Here is a 16,164-nt window from a genome sequence, read left to right as displayed (position 1 = left end):
TGCAGAACTGTGTATTTTACTGATCTATAAGCACTGGAAGAAACAGCATTAAGACAGCTTGATATTAATTACCTTTTAACGCAACATTTAAGCATCTGCCTGCGCCATGAGAAGTAATACTTAGAAAGGTTACTTTTCATTCTTGTCTAGCTGTTTGTGGCAGGGCGTGCGTTATTTTTAAACTCGGCGAGGTAACAGATTCCGTTCTGAGGCATGGGGACCCCCTTTCCACTTGAGAAGCCAGAGTCGCTAGTTAGCAAACCCATCCCATCAAACACTCCCAGGAGAGGTACAGCACGGGGGTTAGATACAGAGTAAAGCTCCCTCTACACTGTTCCCAGGACAGGTACAGAACGGGGTTAGATACAGAGTAAAGCTCCCTCTACACTGTCCCCATCAAACACTCCCAGGACAGGGACAGCACGGGGGTTAGATACAGAGTAAAGCTCCCTCCACACTATCCCCCATCAAACACTCCCCAGGGCAGGTACAGCACGGAGTTGCACACAGAGTAAACTCTCTCTAGCTGTCCTGTAGGCACTTGTGTAAAAATTGGCAGCAGTGAGATAGTGGACAGGCGATGAAACACTTCGGGGCGTCCTGGGTGGGGGGGAAGAGAGAAAGGGACTGTGGTATTATTGCAAATATCTACCCCAGGAGCAATCCTATTTACTGCTGTGCCACTGGCAGGGGAGGGGGGGAATGGTGACACCGAGAAGCTGGTGAGAGTTCCCATCTCCTGAGGAAGTACATACTTCTGGAGGCAGGGACTGGGGGTTGGGGCGGGGGGGGTTGCGATCGGGGTGAACAGGAAGAAGTCCCTTTACAGACTGGGGCCTGTGATGAAGACGTAGATCCTTGCGATGAATTTGGTGGCCCTGCCCTGACGGATCAGCGTCATTTCCACATCGAGAAGGAAGTCCCTGGGCTCCCGGGGCTGCAGCTGCAGGTAGACGTAGCCCGTGTAGTTGTTGAGCCGGCGCGTGCTGAAGAACATGCCCTCGTTGCCGCTGGTGATGCCCAGCAGGATGTTGTCCCCCACGTAGACGGGGGAGGGACTGATGCGGAAGATGTTAGCGGGCACCCGGATGTTGGTGGGGAAGCTCAGATGGTAGTAGGTGATCCTCTGCGGCACGGTCTGGCACTCGACGTAATCTTGGCAGAACAATCGCTCACAGCGGCTGATCGGGCAACAGGGAATAAAAACACAAGCCGTGAGTAATTACCAGAGTGTGTGTGTGTGTCAGACAATAACACAGGGAAGGAGCAAGACGTAAATGCAGGACTCAACAGCCTCTACGGCAGTCTACAGAGTCTATTTAAAATGATTAACGACAGCCGGCAACTCATGACCCGAAATTGCAGCAACTTCGCCCAATTAAAGCAGGATGATTGCTCTGGCAAAATGCAGTCAGTGGAGGATAGTTAGCAATCCCCAGTTGCGTATCGTGCAGTCTCCAGGCATGATACCCTTTCAGGGTCTGTTTGGAGGGGGAGGGACCAGGGTGCAGTTTAAGGCCAATTATTTGCATTTCTGACGAGGAAAACCTCCCAACTTACGTCTGTCCCACTTTCCGGTAGCTGGCAGGGCATTCGAAGGAGAGACACTTAAAACCACCCTGAATGTTGAAGCAGGTCTCCGCCATCGTGCAGTTGTGAGTTCCCAGTGTGCACTCGTCGAGATCTAGGGAACAGAGTGTGAGACATGACACAGGCATTCTCTCTCTCCTCACTGTCTTCTGGAGTGTGAATTATCCTTGGCTTGTCGTGCTACTGTCAGCATAAACACAAAATGCCGACAGTCCAACAATTAATATATTAACAATAGACACCTACCTCTGCAGTTCCGTCCATTCATTGACAGGACATAACCCTCGGGACAAATACAACTGAAGGTCCCAGGAGTGTTAATGCAGCGATAAGCACAAAGTGGTGAGGCAAGCTGGGAGCATTCGTCAATATCTGCATTAGAGAGGGAGAGTAGTTAAAAGATGGGACACATCTGACCAGAGTCCAGCCTCAGCACGAGTCTCTGAAATAAAAGGAACTCAATGCCTGCTCCCCACCACCTCTCCTGGCTTCGGCATGTTAATAGATTTGGACCAAAAGATGAGGACCAGGATGGAACCTCAATCTCAGGAACAGACAAGTTGAATTGTGATGCGGAATTCAGTCGTTGACACCGAGTTCGATGATGGCTCAGTAACTCTGCCTGGCAAACACACGCGCGCACACACACACACGAGAGGAGGTGTGACTGGGAACTCACCTTCACAGGTATTTCGGTCGAGCTGGCTGAGGGCATACCCCTGCCTGCAGTAACACTGATACGAGCCGTACACATTGGCACACTCCTGGCTGCAGGGACTGGTCTCACATTCGTTAACATCTGAAAGAGGGAGAAGAAGTCAGCGTCTTCAAGATCAAATCTGGCTACAATCCACTCGGTCCCTGCATCCAAGCCATTACTGTAATGAGTTCTTTATGTTGTCTGGTGCAACATAAATGAAACGCGTGGAGTCCAATTTGCTGAAGATCTCAAACATGTTTATTACAGCTAAGCGATTATACAGTACGGAGCCAGCAATCATACAATTAATACAGATCGTAAATGGTTGAGGCCCCAGCACTGCTCCCTGTGGTACAGCTTGCCATCCTGAAAACGACCCATTTATCCCGACTCTCTGTTTCCCGTTAGTTAGCCAAGCCTCTAGCCATGCTAATGTATCACCCCCCAACACCATGAGCTGTTATCTTGCGTAGTAACCTTTTATGTGGCATCTTATCGAATGCCTTTTGGAAATCCAAATATATTTTCCTAGTACTTTTTCTCCAGTGATAGTTTTAAGTTCCTCCCTTTTCTCTCTTGATTTTATGCTATTCTTGGGATGCTTTTTGTGTCTTCTACTGTGAAGATGGATACAAAATACTTGCTCAAAGCCTCTGCCATTTACTCATTTCCCATTATTAATTCCCCAGTTGCTCCCGCTAAGGGAACACGGCTCACTTTAGCTACTCTCTTCCTTTTTATATACTTGTAGAATCTTTTACTGTCTGTTTTTATCTTTCTTGCCAATTTTATCATATTCTAATTTCTCCCTCTTGATTATTTTTTAGTCATCCTTTGCTGGGTTCTAAAGTTTTCCCAATCTTCTGCCCTATCACTAATCTTTGCAGCATTGTATGCCTTTTCTTTCAATTTGATACCATCCTTAACTTCCTCAGATAGCCACAAATGGTGCATCCTTCTCAGAGTATTTCTTCCTCAATGGAATATATATCTTTGTTGAGAGTTATGAAATATCTCCTTAAATGTCTGCCATTGTTTCTCTACTGTCTTACCTTTTAACCTATTTTCCCAGTCCACTTTAGCCAACTCTGTAATTGTCTTTATTTAAGTTTAAGACACTAGCTCTGCACCCACATTTCTCACCCTCAAACTGAATGTGGAATTCCATCATGTAATGATCACTCTTGCCTAGAGGATCCTTTACTGAGGTCTTTAATTAATCCTGACTTATTTTACACATTAGCAGGTCCAAAATAGCCTGCTCCCTGGTTGGTTCTGGAACGTATTATTCTAAGAAACCGTTCTGAATACACACTCATCCTCGGGGCTACTTTTTCCAATTTGATTTGTCCAATCGATGTGACGATTAAAATCGTCCATGATTATTACCATATCTTTTTTGCAAGCCCATTATTTATTGATGTATACTCTGCCCTACTTTGTATCTACTGTTAAGGGGGCCTATAAACTGCTCCCATCAGTGACTTCTTTACTTTGCTATTTCTTATCTCCACCGGATTCTACATTTTAATCTTCTGACCTAAGATCATTTCTCGCTTTTGTACTGATCTCATCCTTTATTAACAAAGATACCTCCACCAACTTCTTTTCCTTTCCTCCTCTCCTTACGAAATGTCAAATACCCTTGAATATTAAATTCCCAGCCTTGGTCACCTTGCAACCACGTCTCTGTAATGGCCGTTATATCATACTCATTTATTTCTATTTGTGCCATCAATTCACCCATCTTGTTACCAATGCTGCGTGCATTCAGATAAGGAGCCTTTAATTCTGTCTTTTTACCATTTTTCCCTCCTCTGACCCTATTTGCTGGTGTACTCTTGTGTTTGTACGCTCTGGCCCTTCCTGTTGCACTCTGGTTCTCATTAACCGTATCATTGCCTTGTTCTTTCTCTTTAACTTTCCAAATCTCCCTTTGCGTGAACCCTCCCCGCTGCGCTATTTAGTTTAAAGCCCTCTTTACAGCCCTAGTTATATGATTCGCCAGGACACTGGTCCCAGCACAGTTCAGGTGAAGGCCATCCCGACAGAACAGCTCCCTCTTTCCCCAGTACTGGTGCCAGTGCCCCATGAATCGAAACCCATTTCTCCCACACCAATCTCTGAGCCACGCATTCAATTCTCTGATCTTATTTACCCTACGCCAATTAGCTTGTGGCTCAGGTAGTTTCTTTTGGGCCTCCTTATCTCGAGAGACAATGGATACGCGCCTGGAGGTGGTCAGTGGTTTGTGAAGCAGCGCCTGGAGTGGCTATAAAGGCCAATTCTGGAGTGACAGGCTCTTCCACAGGTGCTGCAGAGAAATTTGTTTGTTGGGGCTGTTGCACAGTTGGTTCTCCCCTTGCGCCTCTGTCTTTTTTCCTGCCAACAACTAAGTCTCTTCGACTCGCCACAATTTAGCCCTGTCTTTATGGCTGCCCGCCAGCTCTGGCGAATGCTGGCAACTGACTCCCACGACTTGTGATCAATGTCACACGATTTCATGTCGCGTTTGCAGACGTCTTTATAACGGAGACATGGACGGCCGGTGGGTCTGATACCAGTGGCGAGCTCGCTGTACAATGTGTCTTTGGGGATCCTGCCATCTTCCATGCGGCTCACATGGCCAAGCCATCTCAAGCGCCGCTGACTCAGTAGTGTGTATAAGCTGGGGGTGTTGGCCGCTTCAAGGACTTCTGTGTTGGAGATATAGTCCTGCCACCTGATGCCAAGTATTCTCCGGAGGCAGCGAAGATGAAATGAATTGAGACGTCGCTCTTGGCTGGCATACGTTGTCCAGGCCTCGCTGCCGTAGAGCAAGGTACTGAGGACACAGGCCTGATACACTCGGACTTTTGTGTTCCGTGTCAGTGCGCCATTTTCCCACACTCTCTTGGCCAGTCTGGACATAGCAGTGGAAGCCTTACCCATGCGCTTGTTGATTTCTGCATCTAGAGACAGGTTACTGGTGATAGTTGAGCCTAGGTAGGTGAACTCTTGAACCACTTCCAGAGCGTGGTCGCCAATATTGATGGATGGAGCATTTCTGACATCCTGCCCCATGATGTTCGTTTTCTTGAGGCTGATGGTTAGGCCAAATTCATTGCAGGCAGACGCAAACCTGTCGATGAGACTCTGCAGGCATTCTTCAGTGTGAGATGTTAAAGCAGCATCGTCAGCAAAGAGGAGTTCTCTGATGAGGACTTTCCGTACTTTGGACTTCGCTCTTAGACGGGCAAGGTTGAACAACCTGCCCCCTGATCTTGTGTGGAGGAAAATTCCTTCTTCAGAGGATTTGAACGCATGTGAAAGCAGCAGGGAGAAGAAAATCCCAAAAAGTGTGGGTGCGAGAACACAGCCCTGTTTCACACCACTCAGGATAGGAAAGGGCTCTGATGAGGAGCCACCATGTTGAATTGTGCCATTCATATTGTCATGGAATGAGGTGATGATACTTAGTAGCTTTGGTGGACATCCGATCTTTTCTAGTAGTCTGAAGAGACCACGTCTGCTGACGAGGTCAAAGGCTTTGGTGAGATCAATGAAAGCAATGTAGAGGGGCATCTGTTGTTCACGGCATTTCTCCTGTATCTGACGAAGGGAGAACAGCATGTCAATAGTCGATCTCTCTGCACGAAAGCCACACTGTGCCTCAGGGTAGACGCGCTCGGCCAGCTTCTGGAGCCTGTTCAGAGCGACTCGAGCAAAGACTTTCCCCACTATGCTGAGCAGGGAGATTCCACGGTAGTTGTTGCAGTCACCGCGGTCACCTTTGTTTTTATAGAGGGTGATGATGTTGGCATCGCGCATGTCCTGGGGTACTGCTCCCTCGTCCCAGCACAGGCATAGCAATGTATGATGGCATGAAGAGAGCTCTTGGGCCAACCATCAAGAAGATCACCCCCCTCAAATCTAAATCGGGGGACAAAATCACTGACCAACGCAAACAGATGGACCGCTGGGTTGAGCACTACCTAGAACTGTACTCCAGGGAGAATGCTGTCACTGAGACTGCCCTCAATGCAGCCCAGCCTCTACCAGTCATGGATGAGCTGGACATACAGCCAACCAAATCGGAACTCAGTGATGCCATTGATTCCCTAGCCAGCGGAAAAGCCCCTGGGAAGGACAGCATTACCCCTGAAATAATCAAGAGTGCCAAGCCTGCTATACTCTCAGCACTACATGAACTCAGGTAGTAATCCAGAGATTATTACCTTTGTGGTTCTGATTTTTAACTGAGCCCCTAGCTGCTCAGACTGTCAGCAGAACCTTAGTCCTACCTAAGTCGTTGGTACCCACATGGACCACCACAACTGGTTCCTTCCCCTCCCACTCCAAGTTCCTCTCCAACCCTGCCACCGGGAAGGCAACACAGCCTTTGGGACTCACGCTCTTGTCTGCAGAGAACAGTATCCAGCCCCCCTCCTAACTATACTGTCCCTTACTCCTACTACGACATTCCTTTTTTGTTCCCCCCCACCTTGAATGGGCCCCTGCACAAGGGTGCCAGTGGTCAGTTTGCTCATCCTCCCTGTAGTCTGCTCTCGTCCACACAAGCTGCAAGAACGTTGATCCTGTTGGACAAATGCAATTGCCAAGGCTTCTCCATTGCTACCTTCTGGATCCCCATACCCACCTCTCTCACAGCCGCACTCTCCTGTCCCTGACCACAGAGCACATCAGAAGGAACTGGCCCAAGGGGTGTGACTGCCTCGTGAAACAAAGCATCCGAGCAAATTTCCACCACCCACCGCTAAATCATTGATGTCTCCAGTCGCCCTCTCTCTCTCTCTCTCTCTCTCTCTCAACACAGGCTCCCGTCCGCAAATACTCCCCAGCACTGTTGCGTGATGCCCAGGAGACACACACACACCCCAAGCGAGATTAGGTAACGCTGGGGAAGCCTCGTCAATTAACCGCGCTCGGGACGGGGGTAATTACCTTGGCAGTTGCGGCCATCCTCCGCCAGTTTGTAACCCGGCCCGCAGGAGCACTGGAAGGAACCGGGCGAGTTTTCACATTTCTGGGCGCAGATCCGGCCCATGTATCTCTGGCACTCGTCGATATCTGTCGGGGCACAGTCAGCACGTGGGGGGAGGTTAGCTAGGCAGGCAGGTGGCACGCTAAATGCATCAACTCGCTGAAGCCGCAGTGGGGGGGGGGGGGGGTGCAGGTGACCCACACACAATAATTCGCCTACCGACACAAGTCTTGCTGTAAGGGTCCAGCTGGTACCCTTGGCGACATTCGCAGCGAAAGCTCCCAGGAAGGTTCCGGCAGATCTGCTCGCCTTTGCAGCGGTGTGTCCCAGTTAGGCACTCGTCGATATCTGCATTCGAGAGAGAGAGAGAGAGAGAGACAGCAGTCGCCTCTATTTTTAAACACGTGCAGGCAGAAACGCGAAAGGACGAGGACCAAGACCGACGTGGAAAGGGACACAGCCCGTCCCCTGGTGACCTCTCGTCAGTCCAGCCGGGTCCAGGCATGACAGACGGCGGGGCGCGGCCACGGTGATCCCGACCCCGCCCCGTGCTCGGACAAACACACCGACGCCCGCTTTCCAGGCGGAGAGAAGGAACGTTCCGTGGCAGACCGAGGAACCAGACCGGCCTCCCGCGGCAGGCGCCCGGCAGGTCGGTGGTTTCAGAAGAGGCAGGGCCTTCTCCGGCCCATCACAAAGGTCAACGGGCTGAAGTGGGAGCTTACCGACACACCGTGCGTTGTCCTCGCTGGGCTGGTACCCCCGGCCACAGCTGATAATGTTCCTGTGGCAGGTGTAGGAGCCGATGGTGTTAATGCAGTTAAAGCCCCTGGCACAAGCGTGGCGGAGAGTCACACATTCATTAGTGTCTGTCAAAGATAAAACCCTCGATTAGATTCCAGTCTGTAACTCACTCCTGGGTATCTGTTATTCTATATATAAACCCCCCGAACTCCTCGATTAGATTCCAGTCTGTAACTCACTCCCGGGTATCTGTTATTCTATATAAACCCCCCCCGAACCCCTCGATTAGATTCCAGTCTGCAACTCACTCCCGGGTATCTGTTATTCTATATATAAACCCCCGAAACCCTCGATTAGATTCCAGTCTGTAATTCACTCCCGGGTATCTGTTATCTATATATAAACCCCCGAAACCCTCGATTAGATTCCAGTCTGTAATTCACTCCCGGGTATCTGTTATTCTATATATAAACCACCCCGGATCCCTCGATTAGATTCCAGTCTGTAACTCACTCCCGGGTATCTGTTATTCTATATATAAACCCCCCGAAACCCTCGATTAGATTCCAGTCTGTAACTCACTCCCGGGTATCTGTTATTCTATATATAAACCCCCGAAACCCTCGATTAGATTCCAGTCTGTAATTCACTCCCGGGTATCTGTTATCTATATATAAACCCCCGAAACCCTCGATTAGATTCCAGTCTGTAATTCACTCCCGGGTATCTGTTATTCTATATATAAACCACCCCGGATCCCTCGATTAGATTCCAGTCTGTAACTCACTCCCGGGTATCTGTTATTCTATATATAAACCCCCCGAACCCCACAATTAGATTCCAGTCTGTAACTCACTCCCGGGTTTCTGTTATTCTATATATAAACCCCCCGAACCCCTCGATTAGATTCCAGTCTGTACCTCACTCCCGGGTATCTGTTATTCTATATATAAACCACCCCGGATCCCTCGATTAGATTCCAGTCTGTAACTCACTCCCGGGTATCTGTTATTCTATATATAAACCCCCCGAACCCCACAATTAGATTCCAGTCTGTAACTCACTCCCGGGTATCTCTCATTCTATATATAAACCCCCCGAACCCCTCAATTAGATTCCAGTCTGTAACTCACTCCCGGGTATCTCTCATTCTATATATAAACCCCTCGATTAGATTCCAGTCTGTAACTCACTCCCGGGTATCTGTTATTCTATATATAAACCCCCCCCGAACCCCTCGATTAGATTCCAGTCTGTAACTCACTCCCGGGTATCTCTCATTCTATATATAAACCCCTCGATTAGATTCCAGTCTGTAACTCACTCCCGGGTATCTGTTATTCTATATATAAACCCCCCGAACCCCTCGATTAGATTCCAGTCTGTAACTCACCCCCGGGTTTCTGTTATTCTATATATAAACCCCCCGAACCCCTCGATTAGATTCCAGTCTGTAACTCACTCCCGGGTATCTGTTATTCTATATATAAACCCCCCCCGAACCCCTCGATTAGATTCCAGTCTGTAACTCACTCCCGGGTATCTGTTATTCTATATATAAACCACCCCAAACCCCTCGATTAGATTCCAGTCTGTAACTCACTCCCGGGTATCTTATTCTGTATATAAACCACCCAAACCCCTCGATTAGATTCCAGTCTGTAACTCACTCCCGGGTATCTGTGATTCTATATATAAACCCCCCGAACCCCTCGATTAGATTCCAGTCTGTAACTCACTCCCGGGTATCTGTTATTCTATATATAAACCCCCCCGAACCCCTCGATTAGATTCAAGTCTGTAACTCACTCCCGGGTATCTGTGATTCTATATATAAACCCCCCGATCTCCTCGATTAGATTCCAGTCTGTAACTCACTCCCGGGTATCTGTTATTCTATATATAAACCCCCGAACCCCTCGATTAGATTCCAGTCTGTAACTCACTCCCGGGTATCTGTTTTTCTATATATAAACCCCCCGAACCCCTCGATTAGATTCCAGTCTGTAACTCACTCCCGGGTATCTGTTATTCTATATATAAACCCCCCGAACCCCTCAATTAGATTCCAGTCTGTAACTCACACCCGGGTATCTGTTATTCTATATATAAACCCCCCGAACCCCTCGATTAGATTCCAGTCTGTAACTCACTCTTAGGTATCTGTTATGCAATCGACAAACACCCCAAACCCCTTGGTTAAGGCTCCCTCTCTTTCACCACCTGAAACACAAGGGGGAACTCCAATTCAGGCCAGACCTACCGACACAGCTGCCTTGAGGGGTGAGAGTAAGTCCGGGTCCACACTGAGGCCCGGGGCGACAGTGGAAGGAGCCAGGGGTGTTCTGACAGATAAGGTTCGGACCACAGCGGCCAATGCTGTCCTGGCATTCATCAATATCTGTTTGAAGATGACAGTGGTGATAAAATGGCGAGAAGGCAACTGACTGGCCTCAATCAAGTCTCAGCCGGATAATTACACAGTCTGTTCCAGCTTAATTCATTAAACTGTGAGTGAAAGATATCTGACTACTGACTGGTGTCTCTCAGTCCCTCTCTCTCAGGGTGATATCTGTACACTGACTGGTGTCTCTCAGTCCCCTCTCTCTCAGGGTGATATCTGTACACTGACTGGTGTCTCTCAGTCCCTCTCTCGCAGGGTGATATCTGTACACTGACTGGTGTCTCTCAGTCCCTCTCTCTCAGGGTGATATCTGTACACTGACTGGTGTCTCTCAGTCCCCTCTCTCTCAGGGTGATATCTGTACACTGACTGGTGTCTCTCAGTCCCCTCTCTCTAAGGGTGATATCTGTACACTGACTGGTGTCTCTCAGTCCCCACTCTCTCAGGGTGATATCTGTACACTGACTGGTGTCTCTCAGTCCCCTCTCTCTCAGGGTGATATCTGTACACTGACTGGTGTCTCTCAGTCCCTCTCTCTCAGGGTGATATCTGTACACTGACTGGTGTCTCTCTGTCCCCTCTCTCTCAGGGTGATATCTGTACACTGACTGGTGACTCTCAGTCCCCTCTCTCTCAGGGTGATATCTGTACACTGACTGGTGTCTCTCAGTCCCTCTCTCTCTCAGGGTGATATCTGTACACTGACTGGTGTCTCTCAGTCCCTCTCTCTCAGGGTGATATCTGTACACTGACTGGTGTCTCTCAGTCCCTCTCTCTCAGGGTGATATCTGTACACTGACTGGTGTCTCTCAGTCCCCTCTCTCTCAGGGTGATATCTGTTCACTGACTGGTGTCTCTCAGTCCCCTCTCTCTCAGGGTGATATCTGTACACTGACTGGTGTCTCTCAGTCCCTCTCTCTCAGGGTGATATCTGTACACTGACTGGTGTCTCTCAGTCCCCTCTCTGTCAGGGTGATATCTGTACAGTGACTGGTGACTCTCAGTCCCTCTCTCTCAGGGTGATATCTGTACACTGACTGGTGTCTCTCAGCCCCTCTCTCTCAGGGTGATATCTGTACACTGACGGGTGTCTCTCAGTCCCCACTCTGTCAGGGTGATATCTGTTCACTGACTGGTATCTCTCAGTCCCTCTCTCTCTCAGTGTGATATCTGTACACTGACTGGTGTCTCTATGTCCCCTCTCTGTCAGGGTGATATCTGTACACTGACTGGTGTCTCTCAGTCCCTCTCTCTCAGGGTGATATCTGTACACTGACTGGTGTCTCTCAGTCCCTCTCTCTCAGGGTGATATCTGTACACTGACTGGTGTCTCTCAGTCTCTCTCTCTCAGGGTGATATCTGTATACTGACTGGTGTCTCTCAGTCCTCTCTCTCTCAGGGTGATAACTGTACACTGACTGGTGTCTCTCAGTCCCTCTCAGGGTGATATCTGTACACTGACTGGTGTCTCTCAGTCCTCTCTCTCTCAGGGTGATAACTGTACACTGACTGGTGTCTCTCAGTCCTCTCTCTCAGGGTGATATCTGTACACTGACTGGTGTCTCTCAGTCCCTCTCTCTCAGGGTGATATCTGTATACTGACTGGTGTCTCTCAGTCCCCTCTCTCTCAGGGTGATATCTGTACACTGACTGGTGTCTCTCAGTCCCTCTCTCTCAGTGTGATATCTGTACACTGACTGGTGTCTCTCAGTCCCTCTTTCTCAGGGTGATATCTGTACACTGACTGGTGTCTCTCAGTCCCTCTCTCTCAGTGTGATATCTGTACACTGACTGGTGTCTCTCAGTCCCTCTTTCTCAGGGTGATATCTGTACACTGACTGGTGTCTCTCTGTTCCACTCTCTCAGGGTGATATCTGTACACTGACTGGTGTCTCTCTGTTCCACTCTCTCAGGGTGATATCTGTACACTGACTGGTGTCACTCAGCCCCCTCTCTCTCAGGGTGATATCTGTACACTGACTGGTGTCTCTCAGGGTGATATCTGTACACTGACTGGTGTCTCTCAGTCCCTCTCTCTCAGGGTGATATCTGAACACTGACTGGTGTCTCTCACTCCCTCTCTCTCAGGGTGATATCTGTACACTGACTGGTGTCTCTCAGTCCCCTCTCTCTCAGGGTGATATCGGTACACTGACTGGTGTATCTCAGTCCCTCTCTCTCCGGGTGATATCTGTACACTGACTGGTGTCTCTCACTCGCTCTCTCTCAGGGTGATATCTGTACACTGACTGGTGTCTCTCAGTCCCCTCTCTCTCAGGGTGATATCGGTACACTGACTGATGTCTCTCAGTCCCTCTCTCTCAGGGTGATATCTGTACACTGACTGGTGTCTCTCAGTCCCTCTCTCTCAGGGTGATATCTGTACACTGACTGGTGTCTCTCAGTCCCTCTCTCTCAGGGTGATATCTGTCCACTGACTGGTGTCTCTCAGCCCCCTCTCTCTCAGGGTGATATCTGTACACTGACTGGTGTCTCTCAGGGTGATATCTGTACACTGACTGGTGTCTCTCAGTCCCTCTCTCTCAGGGTGATATCTGAACACTGACTGGTGTCTCTCACTCCCTCTCTCTCAGGGTGATATCTGTACACTGACTGGTGTCTCTCAGTCCCCTCTCTCTCAGGGTGATATCGGTACACTGACTGGTGTATCTCAGTCCCTCTCTCTCCGGGTGATATCTGTACACTGACTGGTGTCTCTCACTCGCTCTCTCTCAGGGTGATATCTGTACACTGACTGGTGTCTCTCAGTCCCCTCTCTCTCAGGGTGATATCGGTACACTGACTGATGTCTCTCAGTCCCTCTCTCTCAGGGTGATATCTGTACACTGACTGGTGTCTCTCAGTCCCTCTCTCTCAGGGTGATATCTGTACACTGACTGGTGTCTCTCAGTCCCTCTCTCTCAGGGTGATATCTGTCCACTGACTGGTGTCTCTCAGTCCCTCTCTCTCAGGGTGATATCTGTCCACTGACTGGTGTCTCTCACTCCCTCTCCTCAGGGTGATATCTGTACACTGACTGGTGTCTCTGAGTTCCCTCTCTCTCAGGGTGATATCTGTGCACTGACTGGTATCTCTCAGTCCCTCTCTCTCAGGGTGATATCTGTACACTGACTGGTGTCTCTCAGTCCTCTCTCTCTCAGGGTGATATCTGTACACTGACTGGTGTCTCTCAGTCCCTCTCTCTCAGGGTGATATCTGTACACTGACTGGTCTCTCAGTCCCTCTCTCTCAGTGTGATATCTGTACACTGACTGGTCTCTCAGTCCCTCTCTCTCAGTGTGATATCTGTACACTGACTGGTGTCTCTCAGTCCTCTCTCTCTCAGGGTGATATCTGTACACTGACTGGTGTCTCTCAGTCCCTCTCTCTCAGGGTGATATCTGTACACTGACTGGTCTCTCAGTCCCTCTCTCTCAGTGTGATATCTGTACACTGACTGGTGTCTCTCAGTCCCCTCTCTCTCAGGCTATCTGTACACTGACTGGTGTCTCTCAGTCCCCTCTCTCTCAGGGTGATATCTGTACACTGACTGGTGTCTCTCAGTCCCTCTCTCTCAGGGTGATATCTGTACACTGACTGGTGTCTCTCAGTCCCCTCTCTCTCAGGGTGATATCTGTACACTGACTGGTGTCTCTCAGTCCCCTCTCTCTCAGGGTGATATCTGTACACTGAAGGTGTCTCTGAGGTTGTCACCCCTTCGCACAGTGATTCCTGCTTTCACTGTTAAAAGTTAGGATGGTTCCTGGCTGCGTTGCACCTTACAGTTAATTAAAATCTTACCCACACAGATTCCTTGCTCGTTTCTTGTGTAGCCTGCCTCACAGATCTCGCTGCCGTGAGCACAGCGGAACGAACCTTCCACGTTGATGCACCTTTGGTGACGTGAGCAATTGTGATTTCCAGTTACACACTCGTTAACATCTGTAACAGGGAGCAAGCGGAAGAGCATGAGGGATAGAGTTAGAGAGAAACAGGGATAGAGGTAGAGAGAGAAACAGGGATAGAGGTAGAGAGAGAAACAGGGATAGAGTGAGAGAGAGAAACAGGGATAGAGTGAGAGAGAGAAACAGGGATAGAGTGAGAGAGAGAAACAGGGATAGAGTGAGAGAGAGAAACAGGGATAGAGTGAGAGGGAAACAGGGATAGAGAGAGAGAGAAACCGGGATAGAGAGAGAGAGAGAAACAGGGATAGAGTGAGAGAGAGAAACAGGGATAGAGTGAGAGAGAGAAACAGGGATAGAGTGAGAGAGAGAAACAGGGATAGAGAGAGAGAGAAACAGGGATAGAGAGAGAGAGAAACAGGGATAGAGAGAGAGAGAGAGAAACAGGGATAGAGAGAGAGAGAGAAACAGGGATAGAGAGAGAGAGAAACAGGGATAGAGAGAGAGAGAGAAACAGGGATAGAGAGAGAGAAACAGGGATAGAGAGAGAGAAACAGGGATAGAGAGAGGGAGAGAAACAGGGATAGAGAGAGAGAGAGAAACATGGATAGAGTGAGAGGGAAACAGGGATAGAGTGAGAGGGAAACAGGGATAGAGTGAGAGGGAAACAGGGATAGAGTGAGAGGGAAACAGGGATAGAGTGAGAGGGAAACAGGGATAGAGTGAGAGAGAGAGAGAGAGAGAGAGAAACAGGGATAGAGTGAGAGAGAGAAACAGGGATAGAGTGAGAGAGAGAAACAGGGATAGAGTGAGAGAGAGAAACAGGGATAGAGAGAGAGGGAAACAGGGATAGAGTGAGAGGGAAACAGGGATAGAGTGAGAGAGAGAGAGAGAGAGAGAGAGAGAAACAGGGATAGAGTGAGAGAGAGAAACAGGGATAGAGTGAGAGAGAGAAACAGGGATAGAGAGAGAGGGAAACAGGGATAGAGTGAGAGGGAAACAGGGATAGAGTGAGAGAGAGAGAGTGAGAGAGAGAAACAGGGATAGAGAGAGAGAGAGAAACAGGGATAGAGTGAGAGAGAGAAACAGGGATAGAGAGAGAGAGAAACAGGGATAGAGAGAGAGAGAAACAGGGATAGAGAGAGAGAGAGAAACAGGGATAGAGAGAGAGAGAGAAACAGGGATAGAGAGAGAGAGAGAAACAGGGATAGAGAGAGAGAGAGAAACAGGGATAGAGAGAGAGAGAGAAACAGGGATAGAGAGAGAGAAACAGGGATAGAGAGAGAGAGAGAAACAGGGATAGAGAGAGAGAGAGAAACATGGATAGAGTGAGAGGGAAACATGGATAGAGTGAGAGGGAAACATGGATAGAGTGAGAGGGAAACATGGATAGAGTGAGAGGGAAACAGGGATAGAGTGAGAGGGAAACAGGGATAGAGTGAGAGAGAGAAACAGGGATAGAGAGAGAGAAACGGATAGAGTGAGAGAGAGAAACAGGGATAGAGGTAGAGAGAGAAACAGGGATAGAGGTAGAGAGAGAAACAGGGATAGAGTGAGAGAGAGAAACAGGGATAGAGTGAGAGAGAGAAACAGGGATAGAGTGAGAGAGAGAAACAGGGATAGAGTGAGAGAGAGAAACAGGGATAGAGTGAGAGAGAGAAACAGGGATAGAGTGAGAGAGAGAAACAGGGATAGAGTGAGAGGGAAACAGGGATAGAGAGAGAGAGAAACCGGGATAGAGAGAGAGAGAGAAACAGGGATAGAGTGAGAGAGAGAAACAGGGATAGAGTGAGAGAGAGAAACAGGGATAGAGTGAGAGGGAAACAGGGATAGAGAGAGA

General features: G+C 49.0%; 1 protein-coding gene across 3 annotated transcripts in view; it reads right to left on the bottom strand.

Annotated features, from left to right (window-relative positions):
- LOC137358257 (fibulin-1-like) overlaps positions 1-16,164 on the bottom strand; it is a 94,789-nt gene continuing 78,625 nt past the window's right edge. For all 3 annotated transcript variants that reach the window (XM_068024158.1, XM_068024159.1, XM_068024160.1), the window contains exons 9-17: positions 14,224-14,364; positions 10,282-10,419; positions 8,000-8,143; positions 7,494-7,622; positions 7,235-7,360; positions 2,270-2,389; positions 1,837-1,962; positions 1,561-1,684; positions 1-1,181 (exon numbers count right to left, since the gene is read on the bottom strand). In XM_068024158.1, the coding sequence (XP_067880259.1) occupies positions 824-1,181; positions 1,561-1,684; positions 1,837-1,962; positions 2,270-2,389; positions 7,235-7,360; positions 7,494-7,622; positions 8,000-8,143; positions 10,282-10,419; positions 14,224-14,364 (1,406 nt within the window). In that variant the 3' untranslated portion in view covers positions 1-823. The remainder of the gene's footprint in view (positions 1,182-1,560; positions 1,685-1,836; positions 1,963-2,269; positions 2,390-7,234; positions 7,361-7,493; positions 7,623-7,999; positions 8,144-10,281; positions 10,420-14,223; positions 14,365-16,164) is intronic.

Source organism: Heterodontus francisci, chromosome 49, assembly GCF_036365525.1.
Source record: "Heterodontus francisci isolate sHetFra1 chromosome 49, sHetFra1.hap1, whole genome shotgun sequence".
Lineage (NCBI taxonomy): Eukaryota > Metazoa > Chordata > Chondrichthyes > Heterodontiformes > Heterodontidae > Heterodontus > Heterodontus francisci.
This window is presented reverse-complemented; position numbering and strand designations above follow the sequence as displayed.